Genomic DNA, 24,964 nt, shown 5'->3' on the forward strand with positions numbered 1-24,964 from the left:
GGGCGGGTACCAAGTTTGACGAAGGATACCGCGACGATTAAAACACTTTTTAATCCAATAATATTCGAAGATGCCTCGTAAAAGGATTATCGCGACGAACGGTACTACATCTTAGCGTAAACTGTTTAAAAAGTTTCCCGTTCGTCTATTCGAGCATCGGTTTTCTAAAATCGGATTCTCGTAACTTTGTTTCTCCATTATTCGTAAAAGAGCAGCAAAGTTTCGTCCGACCGTTCCAACGCGTTGAAAGGAGCTTGGAAGTTTGCGTGGCGAAACGTACGGACAATCAACGCGGAGCGTTATCGTCCTCGCGTCGCGTCGCGTCGCGTCGGTTCCCGAAGAAATAATTTTTGCGGCAAACCTCGCGTTAAATTGAGAAACATTTTGTGTCCGTAGCTTGCATTCGAACCGAAGACGAATAAGAACCGAAAAATCCTTTAAACGTCTTTACCGTTCCAAAGTTACTTGGAGCAATTTCGAAACTATAGCTCGCCTGTCTCCGTAGTTTCCTCGAGACTTCATTTCGGAGCAATCTTCTCGTAGAATTTCACCGAATGAATTTCTATATACACCTACATTGCCGCCAAGTAATCCACGGCTTTGATTCGGTAGCTACTGGAGCGTAAAGTCTAGACGACAATCAGTCAACTCGAGGACAAAGCGTAGGAACGAGAACATCTGCTCGATGATATCTTTGATACTTCTCTAATTAGGTCTTACGAGACGCCGGTTGGAGCGTAGGAAAAGGGACTGGTTTCTCTCCGCCTCTGTCGAGAAGGTATTCAGGTTTGCTCGCTTAATCGAAAAATTCAAACGAACGAGGATTTTTCGAAGCGATACGCGCGTCGAGTTTCTCTATAAAAGAAGACGTAAGAAAATTTGGTGATTTTTGAGATTGTACGCGGAACGAAAAAGACCGCGTCGGCGTTGTCCTTGAGCAGGATTCTTGACGAAGCCTTGGCATAAGTTGCATCTGCGGAACGTTATCGCGGTGAAATTGCTTGGCCAGGTTTCAAAAATATGCGAGTCATCGTGTATACCCTGCGGCGAGTCAAGTTGACGCACGCGTGAATATCTCGTTCCGCGTCCGTCGGACCGTGTAGCGCGAATGCGCTTTAATTTTGGAGAATTTGCGAATCGTTTCGTCGATCGATATCCGGGGTTTTTGTTTTATGGCAGAGACGGGCAAAATTTAATTCGAACGACGGTCTACGTATTAAATGAACGCCTAATAAATATTTTATCGTTTCTATTCGTTGGTCGAAATTTGTATCTAAATAAGAATTTTGCATGGAATTTTTAGCGTCGTTTGTCTGGTTTGCGTACCGTTAACGCGCGGGAACAAAATTTACCGAGACTTCGTATCGAAATGCGTAGGGACCGAGTCGATCGATGATTGAAATCTCGCGAATCGCAAGAGAGAATACCGTCGCGTAGGGTAAAAAGTTTGTCCGCTTTCGTGCAAATCCGGACTCTGTAATTGTCCGCTCAGCCAACGGCAACCAATGCCTCACCCTCTGGATCGAGTAAAATACAGCTACCGCGAACCCGGATCTTCCGTTCGCGCTTCCCCGCTTGCCTTCCTGTTCGATCAGCTGCGACGGATAACGGATCGACGATGCACGATCGCGGCGCGATAGATCCTGTCAAAGCTGACCAAATTCGTCGCGCGAATACTCGTCGTTCGTGCAAACGGTAACCGGCGTTAATATTTCAACAGTTTTCTTTGACGCGTTGATCTGTTTCTCCTTGGATTCACTGTTCCGGTAGGATCGATAACGGACATCCTACCAAGACCAATGTTGTGATCCGATATTGATCATTGACCATCGAGACCTACGATACGGTTTGCTATGTAAATAGCCGTTAGCGAAGCACTCTTTAAATTTACATTTGGAACGTGCTTCGCGTCCAACTCCCTTCTCGAACCTCGACGATCGAGCTCGCAAGAAAGCTGTCCGGGTGCGAGCGTTCCCTTCGCGGAAAATTAACGATCCCTCGGAGTCGTCTCCCTTCGGTCCCATTTATTCGTCACGCGTCTAAAAAGCTCTTTCCTTTTGTGTCTCAGACCTCGGCTCGCAAAAGATACACGTTCGACGAATCGTCGGTAAGTTTCTAATCGAGTATGCAATTGTCGAGATTACGTTATATTCGTTGCCGTCGACGATGAAAAGTCGAGTGGTTCGCTGTTGGATCGAAAGTTGCGCGGAAGTGGAATAACTCGCGAGGAAATTCACAGCGCGTTAGACGGTAAACGCTGATCGACTGGCGTAACGCGTATAAACGCGCGTACGTCCGTTGCTCGTCTACGTGATGTCCGGACATCCGATATTGGACATCCGTGGCGCGTTACCAAGAATGACAGTCGCTATAAAGACCACGTTAACGTTGTAACGTACAACGACCCGGCTCCGAAGCGAGCTTTCTCGTCGAAACGAAAGCGATCCGTTCGAGACATCTACGAGAGACGACTTCTCTAAATAACTGTGTTCGATCGGTGCAACATTTCGCTCGGAAACACGCGGAAAGTAAAGAAAACGAACGGTGAAACGTGCACGGACGAGACGCGCAAAGTTTATTTTTCCTGGGCATATCCGAGCAGCGTGGCAGGAACGCGGCGTAACCAAATATAACACCCTCCTGTCGGGATTCGTAAGCGCGTCAAGTTTCGTAGAGTCTCTGCTAATCGTATTTGGGACCTGTTCGACACGACCGGAAACTAAGTTAAGCGAGAACAGAGCAACGCGTACACAGAGCAACGTTCGTCGTCGCGTCGTTGAAACAGTCAGAGTGTGCGCTGTGCGGGACGCCCGCGCCGTTTCTATAATCCTCCCTTTTCACCGTCCAACTGTCGTCGTCGTCTTTCGCCTTTCGCCTTTCGCCTTTCACCTTTCGTCCTTGGCGGAAACGGTCCAATGGAACACCTATCGGACTCACTCCACGGCCCTGCCGCAAAACTAATTGCATTCGTAAAGGCATTAATATTCCCCATCGAATCGATCCAAAGAGGAAGGAAACTTGGTCTTCGATCGGATTATCAGGGTTGAATTTGGATTTGCAATGTAATCCGTCGTAGGGTAGAGAATTTATCTCTCGGAGGTGTCCAATTAGTTTCGATTACGCGTCGGACGATTATTATTTTATTTCTTCAAGCAGGACTATTTTTATCGAGATTCAGATTCGCGAAAGCGTGTATCGAGCAGTCGATCGAAACGAATTCCAGCCAGGAGGGCATACGTAAGAGTACGCGTAACGTGATCGGACGCAGCTGGGGAGTCGTTTATCGAACGAAAAGTGCTGGTTAAAGGGGTTAAAAGTGTAATTACAAAGCGGTTGGTGGCGCGATTTACATAATGCGGGCATTACGCGTAGCTGATGGGATTTGGCGCGGCAACAGGCAACGCGAATCGAGGCGCGAGGCCACCTTTCGCCGTTATCAGTGTTCGCCAACGAAAAAACGAAAAGCCACGCGTTTGCCATCGCGATGACAATTGATTCAAAATTTCCAAATCGTTTTCTCCTCTCAGCTATGATTTTTACTCGTTAAAAATAAACGAGTTATCCGAATGATTCGTCGCAAACATCCCAGCGCGTGGCTAAATATCCGCGATATTTTTCGTTTGACGCGTTTGGAAAACGACGCGTAGCAGGGGGTTCGTAATTCGTGCATGTCGTAGGCCATTTGGAAACGCGTTCGTCGCACCATCCTCCGCTTTCGACTCGTGTTTCCTTCCTCGCGTTCAGCTTTCGCTTCTGGACGAGTTCAGCTAGAAATTACGACTGCGAGAGCCAAATATGCCCGATGGTTTCGTCTGTCGCAGCACGCGACACCCGATAGGTTAACGTCGCCTTTCAAATTATCCCGGTTGGCAGTCCCCTACCGAAACTGAGAAATTCCCGATAGGTAATTACCGCGTCGGTGTCAGTTGCTACGGTACGCGAGAGCTGACGGGACAACTGACATCGGTCCGTACACTCGTTAGCAGCGACGCTTTCTCGCCATCGTCTCCGTCTTTGTCAGAATTCGCTTCGATTAAAATCCGATCGACCATCTAGTCGAGTAGCGAGCGTCTTTGAGTGGTGAACGCGTTAAACCCACGAAGCGTAAGAGGATCGCGAGACGATTTCAGTTTAAAGCACTTTTCGTAGCTGTTTCATCCAACAGTTGGCGCGCAAAAGTAAATATCGAATCGACCCGACAGTGATGGACATCGAACGTCGACCGACGCGAAATTGCACAGGGTACGGTAAACCTTTTGCCCAAGACCGACGCAACGCGACGTATCGTAACATGTCCGACAATAGAAAACGACGACGACGACGACGACGAAAACCGGTTGTCTGGGAGCTTGGTTGTATCGTCGGCGATGCCGCGACACGCGTCAGTTTAACCATTCGTGACTTTTAACGCGCGAAAACACCCATTTGGAGTGGAGTATTTTACGGAGGCTGCGGTCGCTGGGAAAAGTTGCAAGGATGTAATTTCAATTTATTAACGGCTTAACGACGTTCGAGTTCATTTTCTTGTTTCGCATGCGGAAGATACGTACGCAAAATAATAGCCCTTCGTGGCCGTAATCGGTCGATCCGAAGCAAAACACGGCCCGTGCTTCTCGCGGATGATTAAAGCGACGCTGATAAAACCGCTCGATCGCTTATCTTACGCGTGGCAAATCATCCCTTCCGCGCTCCGTATTCCTCGTAATCCTCCGACGATGTCGGATCGATAGCCAGGATAAAAGTACCCTTTCTCCGATCCATCCCGAGCGCGATACATCGTCCAATGTATCATCGACTACATTTTCCGCTCGTCCGTGCTATAAATCTTTCGACTGCATAAGACGAAATGAATCTCGACGTTCTCTCGTTTGGTTACTTACGACCGATATGCGCGCACATCGATGTCTCGTTTTTTCATCGAATCTAATTTGAACGGTCGGTCGATGGGGACGAGCTCTACCGTGCCAAGTAATCCGTTTTGTCGCGTTTCGCGGTTAGTCCGCCGAAAGGAGAAAGCATTCCATTATGCGGCGAGCCGATACACTAAGGGTTGTATCGTCGGTGGCGTTTCTCCTCCGAGATACAATTACCGACGCGGGCTTCTAAATCCAAAGCCCCTATTTAGGCTCCACGTTTGCTCGCGTGCACGCGAAGCGTTGCACCGGTCGCTTCGGGATCAAACTGCGATCGATGCGGTAAACGGTGCCGGTGACTCGGCCCCGGAAGAAATTACGACTAAAGAATCGTTTTGCGTTCACAATAGGATGAACTCGGTCGGAATCCGCGGAGGTGGCGGTAGGTATTCTGTAGCGGGGTTTAGATTCGGGGCGTTTAGCAGTGCGCGGCATCGGGTATTGATTGAATGGGAGGACACGGGTGCGAGAACAGGGCCGATGACGGGGACAGGGTTTGTGGATAGAGAAGAGAGGGAAATGAGGGTTGGTGACTGTCGGAAAGGACTGCGGTAGTGCGGTAAAACGGACGAAGGAAGGAAAGAAGGAAGGAAGGAAGAACGAGAATGACTATTACTTCGGTCGGTGTCCGTTAACCATTGTTCCATTCCTATCGGGAAGAATAGAAACCAGTCCTGGATCGTTCGAGTCGAGGACGGAGCTTTAAAGACGCGAAACCAATACTCCTATCGGTGGATGGCAGATGGTTCGATAGCGTTTTTCCTCGAGTTGATCGTTTTCGTAAATCATGACGAGAGACGTAGCCGAGGCACGCTCGAAAACCGTGAAAATTGACGGCATCTTCTTCGCGACGTTTTCCGCGACGGAACGGTATCGCGTCGGAGCGAATACTCTCTGTCTCGGGACTACGTTACACAACTAACCGCTATACCGCACTTCCTGAATCGGATCGGTTTATCGGATTTTAGTGGAAGCAAGAAAATGCTCGCACGGCCGATACCTACGGATGCCTATGGAACAGGGATAGGTAAAGTTTTACTCGAACGATAGCCTTGTACCGAATGAAAAAGCGCGGTGCAACAATTTATTTTTAATATCTCTCGCCTCGATGGGAACAAAGGAAGAAGCGAAGGACAGCTGGGGATTATTACGCGAACGCGAAATCTTAATAGTGCCTCTTTGGTTTCATTTCTCTCGGTTAATCGTAAATCGACCTTAACCAGACTACCACTTTCGTTCGGTACGGCATTTAAGCGCATCGAGATCGCACGATAGGGGATGAGAGCATTCGTTTGCAGTTGGATGGAATTTCAAGCAGCGCCAGTTCATTCCGCCTGTCCCTTTCTCCTTTCGCCTTTCCACCGGCACTGGCATGGAATACCACAGGTTATACATAAACCGTCCCTACGCATCGACCACCATTTTTCGTCTCTCGATCTCCCTCCGCAGTCCTCGATTCGTACGAATCGAGTCCGCCAAGAACCGAATCCCCGCTTCCATAACGTTTGAATAGCGTTAACGAGGAAATTTCGATGAATGCCATGGGGCAAATTAATTGGTTTGGTCAGCAGAGATCGAATCGTTTATCGAGTTCGAAGAATACTATTTCGATCTGGTTTCGATGGATTGGACCGTTGGCTCCGAAAATATCGCGACAAACAATAGCACAGCTTCGTTACCGCCGTCTGCGATCGTCGTTTAAACGAACAAGGAACGAGATGCAAGTACGTATGCAAAAGAAATTCTGGTTTTACGGCGAACCAAGGTGAAAGGGCGTGGTTCGACGAATCAAGCTGTTGCACGACTTAATCAAAATTTTCCAAATTATCGTTGTAAATTGTCCTCTGTAAACTTATAGCAATCGTTGGATTCAAGTTTGGTTGTGTTGGTTGCAAAGGCAGAAATAACGCGGAGGGTAACCTCTCTCCGAGGTTACGATGTCTCGAGGCGACATTGGGGTCGCGGTGCCCTGGAACGCCGCGCCGCGCCGCGCCTCGGCGAATCGAGGGTGAAGGGTAGATTTCCAGGATGAGTCATCGGAAAAGCCCCGCGAAAAGCCCGAAACTATCTTCGGTACGCGTCTCGACGAGCACCGTGACTCATCGATGTCAATGATCGGAACGCAACGCGTTCTACCATCTCGCCACGCGAACTGCGAACGAATCATCGTTTGAATAGACGTTTCCCAAACTGCGTTTGTCGGACAGTCGGAATATCGTAACAGATCGTACATTCTTTTGCCAGGATGTTCTTTCTATGCACCGAAAGACTTATTTATCGCGCATCCGCGCGCCTATCGTCGAGTAGAAATCGCGTAGACGCGATATTTCTTTTCTCTGGACAACATCTTTTTTCGCGTAGAATCGTAAGAGGGGAAGCCACGGGTTGGTTCGAAGCATCACGGTTTTGTTCCCGGCTGAGAAAAGAAGGAATCGGGGTCCTTGGAGCTCCGGCCGACCTCGTTCTATCGATTTACCGGGCAAAGCCGGGCAGAAGCGACGGCAAGAAGCGCTCCATTCCGGCAGCTGCGTTTCCCGTTGCAGCGTAACAGAACCACGTGCGCGGAATGCTTTCGGTCCGTTTGCCGTTTCTTCGTTCTTAAACGACCAGCGCCAACGTGTGAGAAGAGATCTCGGTGGAGTATGCGAGAACGAATCGGTGCGAAGCTTCCCATGTAATCGAATAGATTCGTCGAGTCGAGTCGAGTCTATCGAAAGCTTTTTTCGATAAATTCGCCGGAAACCTACTAGCAGAACCTTCGACTAACTACGATATACACCATATGCGAGCATACGCGCGAGACGAAAACGAAGCAGCCTAAATACAGAACAGGCTAGGGATGTCAGCGCAACGAAACGATCGAACCGTGGCGTGGTTTCGGTAAAACACCGGTTCCGTTGAACCTGCCCGTCTAAAAATAATCGCTACTTTGAAACGTATCCGAATGGTGCAGTTGTTCGTTTATTACTCGTACACGCCGATTCCACGCGATATTTCGTGACTCGTTTCCAAAACTATCGCACCCTTTTTGATCGATACATTCGACAGAGCATCGGATTCTTGTCTTGCCGAATTATGCCGTGAACCCAAAAAGGAAAGGGGCGCGCTTGGAAAGGTTAAGAACCGGCGTTCCAACCCCTCGGGACGTTCCGCGCGACACTGTAAGCAAAGAAATTGATTTATCGGTCCTTGGTCTACGACGGTAGCCGACTTCGCGTTTCTCTTTTTTCGAATCGGAAACCACCTACACGGTATATCCATTGCCTTCCAACCGTGAACAGTTGGTCTAGAATCGAACTGGAAAGGGGTCGACGAGCTTGGTCGAACGCGGATAAAAAAGATTCATTTTAGCGGCATCGAGAGAAACAGCGCGAAGCGCCTTTGCAGTCGCAGTCGTTTCGACGTTAGACTTACGAGTGACAGGCAGGAAATTAGGATTTCTGAAACTACGCGACGAGAGTGGAAACATTGGCGCTCGGCGAGGTGTTGCCGCGCAGACGTTTCGATGGAAAATCGATTTCCGGTAACAGCTCGGACTGTGCTGGTACGTCGCGAGTAACACAGTCACCGTGATTTTCATTGTTTTTTTGTATCCGGTCTAGGCCGGATCGATACGGAAATCGAAACGCGCTTCCAGTTGGAAATTTCTGCGTTAACCAACGACGGGTGCGCTCCGGTGACTCGCGCGAAACGTAAAAACGTTTCTCCACCTCGAGTTGCGTGGTCACTGGTCGGATTAACGACGTGTTACGTGATCGTTTATTCGGTTGTTTTGGAAGTAGAGAAACAAACGCGTGGATACCGTGGCGTACGAAAAACGGCATCAATTATCCACCTTTGTACGACCATATCGAGCTCGTAATTAAAAATTGTCGGGCGAAACGATATCGCGAGTACCGGAAAAGCGACTCGTCGAAAGTCGTCGAAACGCGTATTCGATAGGAAAAATGGACATGCCGATTATCGCGGTTCCGGCTCTTTTCCATCCGTTTTATCCGCGTCATAGGGACGACGGATAACGGGGTTCGTCGGTTTGGCCTCGATTACAAAGTTTTCGTTCTATTCGTCGCGTTCGCGGATTACAAACGAGGCGGATGTGTTCCTCGTCGATCGCGAGAATTTATCGTCGACGTTGGCCGTTGGCGGTTGGCGGTCGGCCGTTGGTCGCGGTCTCGCTGAGAAGAATTCATAGACGCGTCGACGAACCCAGCGTGGTTTTCCAGCCCTACGAGTTGCACGTCGGGGTAATTCGACGGGAATTTACGGTCGCGCGATCGTCTATAGCATGGCGTGCGCTCCCGTATCGAGCTATTTCGGTACGGACAGGGCCAAACCAAACATAAAGCGAAAATGGAACGACGAGCAGCGTATGGGAATTAACCGTGTACCCGATGCGTACCCCGACTAACGCAAATAGCTGTGCCGAGCATCTCGGACCAAACCGAGCGATCCAAGTCCACGTGCGCGCGATCGCACGTGCACCGCGTCACGGGAAACTACTACTTGCGATCTAGCAAGAATGAAAGTACAAGTCTTGGAAGTTGCACTCGAATCGTGGTAATCCATATGTTTCGACAAAGTGGGTGTCCTTTCTAAAATATATATTTGGGCAACGTTAACGACGATGCCTCCAACTCGATTCAAACTAGTCCAAATTGAACGAAACGACTGCTGCTGCTACTACTGCTTCGCGTAGATACGTTTCTTTGTCTAGCTTTAGCCATTCTTCGGCCACGTTTCATAGAAAGCGACTCGGAATCGCTGAGTTGGGTGAAAAAGCAATCCACGGGGGGCAAGTGCTCGCTGGCAATCTTCCAATTCGCTGGGATTTTTCTACGAATGGCCGGGATCTCCGACTCTCTCCGCGGCGTTCGGTTTCTCTAGCGGACCAAGAGGTGGTAAATAGCAGGAACGGCGACGTAAACGCAAACGGTGGAGCATGTCCTGCCGACGGGCTGGCATCGGCCGGTCTCGATAATCGAGGTGTCGATGCCTGACTCGAAACGCACCACGAGCTCTACGTATAGGCGCTAGTTGCTGGCAGTCTGCCAACTACTCGCCTCCCCTATCGATGCCTTCGGTGTTGACCGACAAACAAAAGAGGCCTCTGTATTGTCCTCGACCGGCGAATGCAGGTCGAGGATCCATCCAGTGGCCAGCTTCCGTCCGGACCATATCGAGTTTCGTAAAGGTCGGTCAATTCTCGTCGACCGTCGGGATACCACCGCTGAATACCTTGCTATCGATCAACTTCACCATCGATCGGCCGACGTCGCCGCGGCGTCGAACAATTTCCGCGGATTATAATTTACCAAAAATATACGCGTACGCGGATCGCACGGCTCGACAAACTTCCTACCGCGGTATCGTCGATCGCGTTCGACAATCACGATGCGTCTACTTCCCGATCGAGTAACGGCCGAGTACAGCTGGTAAAGGCAACTCGAACGCGATTCGCGTTAAGCGAATTTCTGCGATGTCGGTGGGAAACCCGACGTTGGTTGAGAAGCGGTTGATCGACGGATGCACGAAACGGCAATCGCCGACTAATGGCAGTATCGCGCGACCTCGCTCGCAGAGAATCGATTCCATAGTTTCGTTCCCCGCGAAGTGTTAACCGCATCGTCGATTTGCCCGTTCACGAGAACGATACGCTTCTCGGTCGAACGACGAGAAAGACGTATCGTAGAATCGAAAAGGAATTGGCGCGAAAAAAAGTTTAGGTACCTAGAGGTTAACGGTTATTGCTGCAGCGAGCAGAGACGAGTTGAATGTGAAATATCATTTCGTTTCGTAAAAGTTTGTCCGGCACCGACTCGTAGTCGATACGATCGAGAATAGATCGAGTTCGTCGAGACCAAAGACGTAATTAGAAAGGTATTAGAGCACGCTTCAGGGAACGCTTCTTCCTGCCGAACCGATCTTTCCTGGTTGTCTACTCGCGTTACGAGACGAGAATTCAGAAAGTGCGGTCTCGCGTGTAATTCAACGACGACGCAGTTTCGTTTATTTCGCCTCCCCTCGATGGTGGCTTGGTTGCGATTTACTCATCGCGAGAATACTTATTCCGCTTACGCGAACGTAGACGTGCTTTCCGATCTTGTTCGAGGATCGCGAAATTCGTCGGCTCAAACGGTTCTCGAAGTTTGCGTTCAACGCTGGAATATTTTCTCGAATATCCAACAAATCGACGATGGTTGTAAATGAAAAGAAACGAATTTTGGCGTCAGCCACAGGCTTGGATGGAGGAGTGGAAAGAACACGTATCGATTCGAACGTGTTCGGTCGTTGTCAGAGAATTCGGAATATATATCCGTGGTATATAGGCGGACACGTGTTCCTGCTTTCCTCGCTTATGCAGTCGCGTTAGTAGCTGTCGGAATGTCGGCGTAGGCGTTCCGGAAGTAGAAGTAACGAGCGGTAGCACGATGCCACGGAGCAGTACGTCGCGTCGGTGTGAGCAAGTAAGCGGTTGCTGCGAGATAAACCACCTTCCCAGATTGCTGCCCAGCGCAAACTAATTAAGGGAGAACCACCCTTTGCTTGCAAACGCAACGGTTATACGTTACGGTCGAAACATTCAGAATTCGTGGCAGCCCGTTTGGACATCGAGCTCGAACGCTGTTCCTGCCGGAGTTAACCGTTTTCGTCGCCGTCTCTCGTGCATTTCCGACCGATGCGATCTGTCTTGTATCTTACGCTTCGACGGAAAGAAAGTTTGACGATCGATGCGATGACCGCTTCGGCGGCTAATTAATGTTCTCCGGTATTCGTACCGCGGGACACGCCGGGATCGATACATTAACGTCGTACCGGGTCACGATTCGCTCCGAAATGCAACTCGAGCAGGGACGATAATCGCCAACAAACTAGACTTTATTTCTGCTCGATAAGGAGACGCCGCGTACGTACGTAGAGAATATGCGAAAGCGCGAGTCGTTGCAAAAGGAATGCGTAAAGGAGGAAAAGCCGAAAGGTGAGTAGCATTATCAGCATCTAACGCAAAGCACTTTGCGCCTTTTCCAGAACGTTACACGCTGCGTCGAATATCATACGAAAATAACACAGACGAAACAAAGAGTTTCTCTTCAGCCTCCCGTTGCGAGAAAAACTGTAAGAACTTCTTACGCCGGGAGTTAAAGAAAAACGAAACGAGAAACGAACAGGAGAGGATGACGAAGGTTGCGCGTTCCGACGCGAACGCCTCTTTCAAACTCGACAACCTGCAAATCGAACAGACGAAAAGTCGAGAGACGGAGAGATAGCAATTTTCCTCGTTTCGGTTACAACATTGTTCCGACTATATTTCCTTTCCCTCTTAGCTAATAACGCGTTATTACACGCGACTCTGGTTTGCGGAGTAGGATTGGAACGTAACGCTCCAACTTGGTCGTATCGGTGAAATTCCAACGGGACATTAGCGGCAAGTTGACTTTGGCTAGACAGTTCAGAAATTATGCCCTTTGACGACGGCCGCGCCGACTCGACGGTTGGACTGATTCGGTTTCCCCGCGAAATTAATAAAATCCTCGCTCTCCATTTCAGGTCCCCGCGGCATCGAAAGCGTGTTTCAACGGCGGTTGAAAGCGTGTTTGAAAATAATTTTTGTTCGCTCTATTACACCAAGCTGATCGCGATCGGGATCGGTCGTGAACGGTACGATGGAAATTCATCGTATTTTATTCAGGCGGGAAATGTCTCGAATGCTTCTGTTCTCGTTCGTTTCCGTGGCTAAGATGCGCGCGAAGCAGTAGAACCGGTAACGAAGGTTGCTAGACACGTTTCGCTTCCTTTTCGTCGTATTTCACCTCGAAACGTCCTTATAAAAATTGCATTTTCAGCACAGTTGGATCCAACGACTTTCTCTCGTTCATCCTTGAGAAAGTAGAGCGGAACGATTCTATGCTCCGTTTTTAATTCTGTTAGCACGTGTCTATGCTTTCTTCGACTGTCGAAAAGTCTAATTTTGAGAAACACTTTGAACCGATCGCTAGAGAGAGAGAGAGAGACGCTTTGTCCCGCGCACGTCGCGGGAGATTTGGGCGGGAGGATTAAGCTGATACAGCCAAGACGAAGTAGTAATTTCATCGGAATCGGTTTTATTCGCCCTTCCCGGCAGTTTTCTTTCCCTCGAGGAGGACGCGCAGGACCCTTCCACGCGAGCCAGATGGTTCCATGCGCCGCGCCGAACGGGACGTTCGCGTCCATTCGATTTTCCATTAGATTCACGGCCGGCCATTCGTCTCACCGAGTTTCTGCAGCACGGCGGACGGTCCATCGGCCCGTAATGCTCTTCGATTTTTCTCTTTCGGGGGGATTTTCCTTGTACTAGAGCGCTGCCTGTTCTTGGAGACGTCGCCATAAATTATTCAGGAAACGTAATGCCGTGTACGGTTAACTCATCGACGATATTTCTCCGTTATGCATTCTTCGCTCCGATGCTCTTACGCGTTCTCCTTCCAAGAGTTCTTTCCTATGAATTAGTCCTCCCCGTGATTAGCTTGCCGCGAATCCTTGACCATTGTACGGCGACGAAAAGCTTTTTCCGCGAACCTTTCAAGCGCGCCACGACTTTTAAGCCTTTCATATTCTCCAACAGAAATCCACCTACTCGAGCCACCGTTACGCGGAAACGACCCTTTTCCTTCCTCCGACTGCGCTTGGTTCTCCTGTCGCGATCGAAACAGCAATTTTCCATCGTAATGCAACCAAAGGAATTCCGTAGATCTTTGTACGCCTCGAATTTTGCAAATTTTGCAAATTTTGCAGAAACTATTTCTTTATCGTGCTAACGTGTATCGAGCGCGATGAGTCCGAATACTCGAAGCTGAAATGTTCCAAGTCGTAGCGGGCAACGAGGGATGTTCCGTGTAGCCATGGCGACAAGCTGACTCATGGGGCAGAAAGTTGACGTCGAAAAGGAGAGTCCGTGGCTGAGCGGTGGCACGTATCGGAGGATGATAAATCCTCGGCTGAAGTACTAGTTTCTTAGACTATTGTTCCGGTCGGGAATCTTGCTAGGCGATCGGGACGAGGACCGTGAAAAGGAAACCTCGAGTCGCGATCCGTGGAACGACGCGTTCTTCCGCTTGGTATGCTTGGCGTAGAAAGAAAGTAAATTCGAAGTAAATTTCTCAAGTTACGGCCAATTTTCTATGATATTTTGATGACTCATTTTCACTAATTCGGTCGGAAAATATGTCCTCGCTATAGTAAGAATCGTAATATCGACGGAACGGAATCTCAATTTCAGCTTCCTCGAATATCTGGGTGACGGTATAGGGCACCTACCATGGGATTATCTTGGCGGCATCGGAAATGATTGTTCTCTTTGAAAATAGACTCTCCGACTCTCTTCGTCCCTCGCTCTGTAGGCCTCCCTTTCGGCGCGTTATCAAACGAGAAGAAGTAGGTTTCATCTTGCTTCGTTCGGGTCAGTTTCTCTGATGTGGTACGAATGTAGGCGGTTGTAAAGTTTCCGCGGAACCGTTTTCTCCGCTCGAAAGCTCGCGCAGCGTAAAACCGAGCGATATCTGGCTAGGTAAGAAATTTTGTCCGAGTAATCATCTCGGAAAAGCAGCTTCTGTCGTCGAAGAAGCCAAAGAACCGGCTTTGCCAAGCCACGAGCAAAGGAAAAAGTTTTGTTTGACCCCGAATCGGGAACCAAAGTAGACCGCAACCGTTACAATTCGGTGGGCAACGGTCTAAAGTAAAGGTAAATTTCTTTAATTTCTCGTTACCAATCGCTCCGGAAGCTTTCCCGAGCTTTTCTCCTTTGAACGGAATTGGCTGTTCGAAACTCGCGACCGTTATCGTTCTCCTCGAGCATCCTCAACATCCCCTGGATCCAGGAAGATAACTGGAAAATCCGCCATTTAATCTCGCGCCGTTTCGTCACGCGTGTCGCACACTTTATAGAGCCTGCACGCGCAGCCAATTCCCTCTTGAGACATTCAAGATTCTCGACAGCGAGACCGTGGCATAGAATTGGAAACGGAGCGAGAAATCTTTTGTTTCGCGCCTTTGCTTCGTTGCGCTCGCGATCATCTCTGTTCACCTTACGGCCATAACCCTGAAGCTACGCGAAAGCGTTGCCTCGCTTTAGGTACCGAGCTTGTGTCGCGACACGGTAACGACTGCCTTTTTACTCGATGCTAACGATCTTTTTTCTCAGAGTTCAAGTTCAACCGACGATCGAAAACCCTCGCGAAATCGCGTGCGAGAAGCCGCTGGTAAAGCAACTAAACACGGCTTGCAACGTTACGCGACGCGCGCGCCAAGCATTTCTTCTAAATGCAGAACCAACAGGTTTTAATCTGTAAACAAAGCGACGACCGTGCGAACGCTTACAGCAAACGCGGTTATTGGATTTCCGAGGGGTCAATGTCGCGGAGAAATAGCATAAACGAGAACGCGTTACGTACACGCGAGAACCGGCAAGCGGTGCGGAGTCGATTCGTCGAGGAGATCCTATAGATGCGACTTTTGTTCGGCTGATAAACGGGAAACAAGTATCCCCGATGTTTCGTTCGAAAGGAGTTAACGGCAAGATCGCGTGGACGATTAAATTGATTCGAGGATGTTTGCGTTTCGAGGAGGTAATCGCGTATGTGAAAAGTTGAGGTTGCGGCGGGCGCGGACGTCTGGCTAATCGTCCGAGCATCGATCCGTTCCATTAGACTGGTGCACCAGCCGAGCGTCGAGGAAGCGGTTTACCACGACAAAGGAAAAATAATGAAAAAGGATAAAAACGCCGAGCGAGCGGTATTACTTTTCGAGATAAAAGCTACCTAACCTACAAACAACCTCGTATCGGCCGAGTCATTAGCAGAGGATTCTTCGCGTCCCTTCCTTCCTCTCTTAATCATAGTCCTTTCTTAATCGGTCGTAAAATCTCGATATTATTCCGTACCGTCGGAGACGTCGTGCAACCACTCGAATCGTTCCTTCGATTATTACGGTTAAATTAACTTTCCCCGATCCGTACTCGTTTCTCGATCGTTGCTTCGCGCTTGAAACAACGCGATGGTTTCCGAAACGCTAAAAATTCTTGCGGCATGGACGAGAACGAAGCGAACTCGACCAAGCCCGTTCTGTCGGAAGATCTCTCTTGAAATGTTCGCTGAAGGGAAAACGGGGAGAGTTGTAGAGTCGAGACACCGAAGGGTAAAAACTACGAAAACAGTCGTCGCCGAGACTTTAACGACTCTCGGAACGATAACTCGCCCCCGAAACGTTTTTACAACATCCTCGTTTTTCTCTTCCGTGTTTAGTTGACGTCGTTGAAAGCGACAAAACTGGGAGGTATCGCAACCTCTTTAATCGCGGCTTTAATCTAACACGATACGCGGCAGTCTAATACCTATCGAGGGACCTCGATTTTTTAATCGCGTGCACAAAGTAGCAATCTTATCGTTTACAAGAAAGCTTCGGTATAAGCGCTGTTTAGACAGTAGAAAGAAGGCTGGGCAAAGATATTCTCGTTAGCCAATCTTTGATCAGGCGCTCGGAAAAGATCGCGTAAACGTTTAAAAGTGGCCGATAATGTAAGGGAAATTGTTATAAATAGCGCTGGTAAATATATTGTTAACCTCGTACATATACGTACATGTACTCGTACCCTCGCAAATATAATTTTTCCTCTTCGAGTTCGCAAAAGATGATCTACATTGACTTTTTCCGTCTATATCGCAGTTTACGCGATACTACTAAAAATCCTTTTTCCTTAGATACGGAAGGCATATCGTTTCTTCGTAATGATGTTTGCGCAACCCTTGCGTGGCCATTTCCGAGATAATTAACGTCTGTGCCGTCGTTTCTTAACGAGACGACGAGGGTTGCGCACCATTATCTTTGCGTCGGTAGCAGGATGGCCAGGATTTTTAATTAACAGAGAGATTCGCTGGCCATCTCTCGCAGAGCTTTGTCGGTGACGAAAATGAAACAACTAACGCAGTCGCGAGCAAAATTAACGTTTCGAGGAGAATCGTCGAATCAAGGGTAAGTGAGTGGACGTCTCGAGGCGTCTCGAGGTGTCTCAAAGGCGTCTCAAAGGCGTCTCCTGCTCGAAACCGTTATCGTTGACCTGTTCCCGGATGCGTTCCATACGGACAAAATATAGAGACGATCGAAAACCGAATCGAGTCGATGTAACCGGGAGTCTGGCGAATCCACGACGAATGTGCATCGTTGTCTGGGAAAGGCAACGGTTAAGGCAACCGTGGCTCGAGGGGTTTTGAAGGACTTTGAGAGAGCAACCGAGGTCGTAAGGGCACTAGAATTATCACGGTACGTTGCCACCCTGTGTTCCGACCCTATTGTACGCGAGGCTCGCGCCTTTGATTGTCCTCGGCCGCAATCGCTCCTCGATCGTTTTCGTCGTTATCGCTTCTACGACGGGAAACGCATCGAGGTGGACGCGACGCGTAACAGCACAGCGTGCGTCTACGCGAACAATGCATGCTCTTTTCGCGGAAGCTAGTCTTTTCCCGTCGACTCCATCTCGAAATTACCTCCCTTACGAGCAAACTGTTCGTCGAGTAATCGTCGCTGACGCCGTTCTTGATACTCGAGCTAACATTGCGGGTTTGAACGACCACGAACCACGGGTATATAACGAATATAAACAGCCGAATCTAGAACAAATATATTTTTCGGTGTCGCATTCGCCTCTGTAAAACGCGATTAAAATTGGAGCGCGACACGCGACACGAGCCCTCTGCAAGTTTCCGCGTGCGCGTCCGATCAATTACGCGGTATGATCACTGCGAACGCTCGCCGTAACTTGGTTGTCTCTGTGTATTCCGCGTTGTGGATTCACGCAACGAACAAAGGATACAGAATAAATGTAACAATTTTATAAACGATTTTCCTCGCTGCTATCTTTATTGCGGGAAATATCGACGATTTCTATAATATTTTTTTTTTTTTTTTTTTTTTTTGTGCTGCCTGTTCTCCTCCGTTTAATCGTTTGCGCTTTCTGTTTCAGGCGCTGTCACCGCCAAACATGCCAGAACATCGAATCGATTGTTCTCGACAAGCTTGCTCGAAACTTTAGAAGACCGGGGACGAAGCAACAAATCTGGTAAACTATTTTCGCTTTAACGAATGACTAATTTCGAATAAACTTGACGCCGAGAAATAATTAATAAATTTAACCGAACGAGGAAGAGACGGAAACTCGTGAAACGAGCAAAGATTACTCGAAAGCTTCTCGCGAGACATCGAGGAGTGTACATACGTACTTTTGCTCTCGAGTTAAACACCGTAGCTCGGATGCCGTATTCGCGAATACATTAAAATACTCCTTTTGAACAATCCGGCGCTTTTTCCGGGACGTACCACTCGAAATGGTACGAATGTTCACATTCGAGCAACTACTTAGCAAAAAGGAGGTCGAGGTTCTTGCATTTTGTTGTTGAAAACGTATCGTTCAACGAGCGGAGGATAAACGGTTGTTTACCTTTTTTCTAATACAAAGTTCAAACGTAAATATGAATTTTGCGTTCTGGACAGCACGAGACGGTCGCGCTCGTGTTCCTTTGGCCTGTTGTACACTCTCTTTTTTAAATTTGATCGCGGAACGAAACCGGCAAAGACGACCGTAAAGCTCCAACAACTTTACAACCCATTCTCGGAGAAGGGACGAAACGACAAAGGGTTGAGACCGAAGGCAACGCTCCAAGGGCAGCTCGGCTACGCAGGTGGGGGTGCTCGTTTCGCGAAAGTCATAAATTTCAGACGAGGGCAGTGCGCGTTTAATTGCTCGCGTATGCTAAACTGAACGGAACTCGATTTATACCTTGGAAAAAAAGAGGTATTTTCTGCCGTTTCATTTTCTTTGCTAGCGTACGTTAAATAACATGGTTACAGCCACGCTACGCGTTAAATTCTTGAGTCGAAGAAAACTAGTATGCAGCGGTAAACGGAAAAGTCGATAACGGTGGCAAGGGAAAAAACGCGACGCGGTTACTAATATTTTCCATAACCGGTACTTGGAGCGCTCTCGAGCCTCCTCCAACGCGATCGAGCGACACAAAACAAGAATGGAAGAGAACGATGAGCGACGGGGACGAAAACCAGAGTCTAGCGGAATATTAAATTGCGCGAAAAAGATGAATCGTGAAAATGTTGGAATGCTCCAGGACGATGACTACTCTCGTTTAACAGTTTCGCGAGTCGTTGAAAACAGCGGGGAAAAAAACATGCGAATTCGTGCAAGTTTGCGTATGCATCGTCCGTAACGCTGCGAATCGATGTTATTTTTTCTAGAACAAGATGTCAATGACTGGAAGCTTGATGGGTTACGAGAACAACAACGAGGTAAACCAAGCGAAATATAAGAAGCCGTTGAAGCCACTTCCGATAGTGTCCAGCATAAACTCCAGCGGCGTCTCGACGACCAGCAAAGCGAGAAAGCCGGCACCGCGTAGACCATCGAAACGAAACTCGTGCATACGTGGCCACGTGAACAGTCTGTGGTCCGTTTGGTATGGCATCCTGGCGGTCGCTTTTCAAGCTTACATCGGCTTGAGATACGCGAAACGGTTCGCGGGTGAGCAAACTCCTTCCTTTCGATTCTTCGGGCAAATTGTCTAATTACTTAATCGAATGTTTACCCGTGCAGCCTATCTGTCGTTGCCCTGGCCCGCGGATGCACCACCGCCAAAGATCGAATTGTACGCTTGTTTGGTGTTGGCTGGCACCGGAGTGGTCTTGCTTCCTGTTCTTCTCGGCGCGGCCTTTTTGAAGCTCGGCAACCTGGCCAACGATGGAATAAAGCTTGGCCGTCATTTGAGCGCGTGCTCGCGCGATCCACCCTCGTCGCTGCTCACCAGCAATCCCGACAACAGTGAGCGCCTTTACTATTTTTTCCTATTCGAATCGAACGACAAGGTTGCACCGTTCGCGTTCTACTTTTCGTCTGCTTTACCATTGTTATCATTCGTAGGTCTAGCGAATAATTTATGGCGACACGGAGGTCCCACGGCGGCGTTTGTGCATCTTTGCACGGCCATGTGCTTCCTGCTGCCCTCGCTGCTCATGGAGGCTAGGCTGATACACGCTGGATTCTTACCAAAAGGTAACAAAGATCCCAACGAACGTTCTAGTAGCTACATTTACGCGGAGAACGAGTTTCGCGATTCGCGATTCGCTCTGAAAGCTTTGCACTCGACACCTAACATCCGCCAGCCTGACAGCCAACGACGCGACTCGACACTTTGAAATTACTATTGTATGTATACTAGCACGAACACGAATCGCCACAACGCGCGCTCGTGCCAACTTTTCGAGATAACGCGAAACTTTCGACGCTTTCGTTTGTCAACGCGTACAGAAACGTTTCGCCACATGCAAGTACGCGTTACGCGACCATGCCTTTCCGATTCGCTACCCACCATTCAAAAATCACATTTTCTCGCATTCGTGTCGTTCTTTGCACATCGAGAAGCAATTCGAGGTCGATGTCGATCGAAATGAAAACTCTCGCGGTCGTTGATCCGTTCTCGAATTCTTTGTTCTCGGAGAAAATACGTTGGATCGTCTAGACTCTAGACGGTACTTGCTTTTCTCATGGAAATTAACCAGGAATATTAAATTAACCCCATCGACAAAGTTTCGTTTTCGTTGGAGCAGCAACGAGTATCGATGCGCCCGTATCGAGTCGAAACGAGCCACGTCGATATCATCGATATTTTCATGTAACAGCGGTCGAGATATATCTATCTCCTTTGACGTAAAATCGAGCCGGGTCGCAAAGTTTACTCGTTATACCCGTTGCTAATGGAAGAACAAACGCTAACGAGTGGATTTCTCCAAGATTTAAAGTAGCGTTAAATTTAGAGGTTTTTTCGGCTGGTTTCCCGTCGAGTGCAACTATCTCAACTTGGAAACAATATTTTCGAGATAACGACGGGTCACGCGATGACGATTGTCGGAGGTGAAAAAGATTTTCCGCAAAACGTTACAGTTAATTTTGGCATCGTTATCGTTTCGAGATGCATAATCGCCGGAGTAGGACGATTCGCGCATGGAGAAACGGGCGGTCGGGATGTAACAGGGCAACTTCGTCCTGACTACGTTCTGGTTCGCGTATTGATCGGCCAGGTGTGTGCATACAGTTTGCTGCAGGATTTGCCGTTCGTGGAATCCTTCCATCTCGAATCGCTCAACCGAGCTCAAAGTTCCGATAAGCTAGTTTCGATTTCTATCTCGACCCTTTCGTTACATTGGTACCCCAACGTGCAAACTCGATCGCGGCCCGGTTTCAAACCATTCGATTCCGTCGACTACGATCTTAATCGAATTAACCCGTAATTAGTTTGCAGAGAATTACGACGGTGTGCCGCGATAGTCTTTGACGATCTAGATTACCATTAAACCTACCGCGATCGTTTCCAAATTTTTCTACATGCAGTATTTTCTATGCAATTGTGTCACGCATTATTCAATTGACTTGCACGTAAAATAGTTTTGTATTTAATTGAAAAAAGTGTCTCTAAGTCTAGTCATTTGTCCCAACGCGATAGAAATGGTTAGGAAATGAACGTCGATAGGTCTAGTGTTATAAACGTAGTTGACGTGGTTCCGATTACCCTCGAAAGCGTATATCGTAATCGTAAGCATCGCGTACCGTATGGGTTGTAATCCAATTTAGTTTGCGTCTGGTGAGCGCGGATGAATATCCATGCGCATCTATGCGTATATTGGCTCACCGAATTGCCAGTCGGAATGCACGAGATGACAAGTGGCCCTTTTGTGCTCGGATGGAAAATACGTTGGCCGGGATAGCGTCACCTGCGCAAAGGTCATTGTCGCGAATTCAGTCGAGTCGAGTCGAGTCGAGTCGAGTCGAGTCGAGTCGAGACGAGGGGGTAGAAAAGGGCTGGGAGAATGGCTGGTGCAAAGGCAAGGTTTGGTTGGAGTCAGCTAACGGGGATGGTTGGTTCCGTCAAGAGTCAACCTCTCCCGCGTTCGTGAACTTGAACGCGAGTCTACCGTCTCGGTCAATTTCCCTCGGTGTGCTTGCATACGGTTTCACGATAAACGGCGATTTTCTTTTTGTTGGAAGAAACATTGTACGACGAAAAGTGTCGAGGGATTCGAAAGAGTTGTTCCATTAGGTCGGTTTTTAGCGAACAGCGTTACGACGCCGGCGGCGGCATCGTTCGAAAACGATGGGACACGACGGAAAGCTGGCTAATCCGATTTAAAGCTACGGGATTATCTTAAATTTTTTCTTCGTTCCGCAGCTTTTCCTTCTAGCGCGATCTATTCCCGGCCGGAATCCGGATTAAAAGTACGAAACCGCGGAGCACGAAGAAACGAGATAGGAAAAGGTTAATCCTGTAAATGTAATTACGCCGTCACCATCCAAGGTGAAGCGGAATAAGCGCACCCACAGCCTTCGAAACTTTGAGAATTTTGTATTATTATAATTGGGAGCGTCAACTATTTGTCGACTCACAATCAGTTCCTGCGACGCGTATCGGTATATCGCGGGTCGGTGGAGTGCCTAGAGTTGATCGTATTCGCCCGGTAGGTTGTCGCAGATGGGATATCTACCCGTTACACACCTTATCGTTTATTCGACCGACCGAGTGTCGGTTAATCGATCTTTAAAGCGAATTTCTGTTTTACAGAAGCGATATGGCGCACAGATCTGGATTGGATAGTAATTGAACGCGATCGACTGGTCGTATCCACCTTTTTGAATCCGAACGTGAACCTTAGCGTTCTAACTGGTTTCATAACTCCTCAACCTTTCGTCACTCTGACACCCGACGAAGAGATCGACGACGCCGTTAACGATATCGCGACCACGACGCCAACTTTGGCTGGGATCGTTGACGATGAGGTCGGATTTCGCAGTCGAGACACCACCGATCAATTTTCCAAATCGTTTCGTTCTTCGAGTACCGGCCTACCTCCACCAATCGCACGAATTTTAAACGCTAGCGCTACTTGGAGCACAACCACAGGAAAAATGACAACGTCTGGAGCGCTAGGAGCACGTAAGACAACGCCAAAAATGTTTGCAACGACAACGACCAAAACGACGACCACGTCCACGACCACGACCACAACCACGACCACGGGTTCAACGACGACAGCGACGATGCCAGCGGTGACAGAATCTACCGTGGCAACCGCTTCGACGTCAACGTTTACGAAAATGTTGAAGAGTACCACGGCCAAGTACGGTAACAACGTTAGACGACCGACCGCGAAAACGATCGTCAGGAGTAATTCGAAAATCAGATCAAAGACGAAGACTTTGGCGAGAGTTTTGACGACGACGACGAAACCGACTAGAACTGCCACCGGAGGAAACCTAACTGCGCAGAGCATGTCGCTGACGATGAACAGCTTGGCGGACTTGGATCATCCGGAACAGTTCAATCTCGAAATTGAGACCGGTAAGATACGTTCGATATGTGAAAACCGTATTTCGTTTAATTAATTTCGTTTAATTACAACCTTCTCCCGTAGCTGAACCTTACGGACCCATTTCCCTGGAGTACTTGAATTACGTTGTCGCTCTCGGAGTGTATTCCGTAAGATATCCCGCGGTATTCTGGTCGTGCAACAAAGCTCTCGGCACCATCTTCAGTCTCCAGTTGGTCATGAATACCGTTCAAAGCTTGCTAGCCTTCGTTGGAATGTCCGTTCTTTACAAGGCAAGTAATTTGAAGGACTAGTAAACGTTTGCGTTACGCGGCTTCGTCGAAATCGAAGATCATTGGAAAACTGTCTCGTTGTGTGTTTTCAGATTCAAGTGGTAGGTCCGTTGAAAGTGCTGCCCGTTCTTCGACAACAGTATCGAACGTTATCGAGTACCAGCACCATATCGACCATTTTCGGAGATTCTTACTTCTTGCTGAACCCGCACGTCACCCTCGTTTTGTTCGCCCTCTCCTCTCTGCTGGTACTCTGCTCCAGCATGGTGATGTACTTTTACGCTTACGGCAGGTAAGTAAATTCACCCGACCGATTCGACAGAGTCCACCGTTTGCAAGAACCATCGTCCATTCGTTTGCAATTGTACAGATTCACGGCATTCCTGAACCAGGAACGCGAGCGTCGAGTGATCTTGCCGAAAGAGAATCGCGAGGGAAACGGTTGGGTATACTTTATCCATTGCACCGCCCTGTGCGTCTTCTTGGCAATCGCGATCTGCAGCGCGCCGTTGCTCTACGACTATAGCGTCGTTTATCGTGCCAGCATGGACGGCGCCTATATGATCTTGGCCTGTATCGTCGCCACCGTTCTTCACCTTTTTCTTTGGCTCCTGTTATGGATCTGCCTGACGATAAAGCAACGCTGGACGTTCAAATTGAGAGTGACGATCGGTCGTGCGACGGTTAGATCGGCGCGGTCGGTGAAACTCGTGACGGACGTTGACCTAGTGTCGGCCAGGGATGACGAGGACGGTACCAGCGCGCCGCTGTTGGTCGTCGGAAACGGTAGGACTTACACTATCGCCGACGCTTCGCCGAAAAAGGCCATCATGAGCGTGATACAAAAGGCGGCCATCGAAAGGAAGGCACGCACGCAAGGTAAATGGGGGTTTAATGATTAACAATTCGAGTGCCTGTAAGTGCTACTGTAAATCGTTAAAATTGTCTGGCATGTCTCGGATATGTATGAAAATTTCACTCAACTTGGCACTCGAACGGTTAAAAGATGAAGCAGCGATCGGTACGAACCGCTACCCGTTAACGGGCTACATCGTTCCAACAGGAAACACCGATGCTGCGGATGGAGAATCGACGGCCGACGACGAACAGATCTACTGGTTGAGGCCGAAATTACGTCCATCGCCGACGCAATCGCCGAACGACGCCAACGGTGCGCCGGCAACCGATAAGAGCTGGCTGAACAAGAAACTGAAGCCCAAGGTCACCTTTAACGACCTGCCTAGTACGTCAGGCTCGCGGTAACTACCCTCCTCCCTCCTCTTGGTGTCTTTGAGTACATCTCGCTGTGCCCGTGCCCTTTGCTTCTCTCTCTCTCTCTCTCTCTCTCTCTCTCTCTCTCTCTCTCTCTCT

General features: G+C 48.8%; 1 protein-coding gene across 5 annotated transcripts in view; it reads left to right on the forward strand.

The window, feature by feature from the left end:
• The window catches only part of LOC128896294 (protein tincar), a 57,819-nt gene that overhangs the window by 23,707 nt on the left and 9,148 nt on the right, over positions 1-24,964 (forward strand). For 4 of the 5 annotated variants that reach the window (XM_054159566.1, XM_054159565.1, XM_054159568.1 and 1 more), the window contains exons 2-11: positions 2,069-2,107; positions 17,902-17,997; positions 19,185-19,467; positions 19,540-19,764; positions 19,864-19,995; positions 22,556-23,332; positions 23,406-23,593; positions 23,686-23,885; positions 23,964-24,472; positions 24,657-24,852. In XM_054159566.1, coding sequence (XP_054015541.1) covers positions 19,191-19,467; positions 19,540-19,764; positions 19,864-19,995; positions 22,556-23,332; positions 23,406-23,593; positions 23,686-23,885; positions 23,964-24,472; positions 24,657-24,852 — 2,504 coding nt within the window. In that variant the 5' untranslated portion in view covers positions 2,069-2,107; positions 17,902-17,997; positions 19,185-19,190. The remainder of the gene's footprint in view (positions 1-2,068; positions 2,108-17,901; positions 17,998-19,184; positions 19,468-19,539; positions 19,765-19,863; positions 19,996-22,555; positions 23,333-23,405; positions 23,594-23,685; positions 23,886-23,963; positions 24,473-24,656; positions 24,853-24,964) is intronic. The other variant, XM_054159567.1, reaches the window with a different exon arrangement.

The sequence above is a fragment of the Hylaeus anthracinus genome, unplaced genomic scaffold (assembly GCF_026225885.1).
Source record: "Hylaeus anthracinus isolate JK02 unplaced genomic scaffold, UHH_iyHylAnth1.0_haploid 0, whole genome shotgun sequence".
NCBI lineage: Eukaryota > Metazoa > Arthropoda > Insecta > Hymenoptera > Colletidae > Hylaeus > Hylaeus anthracinus.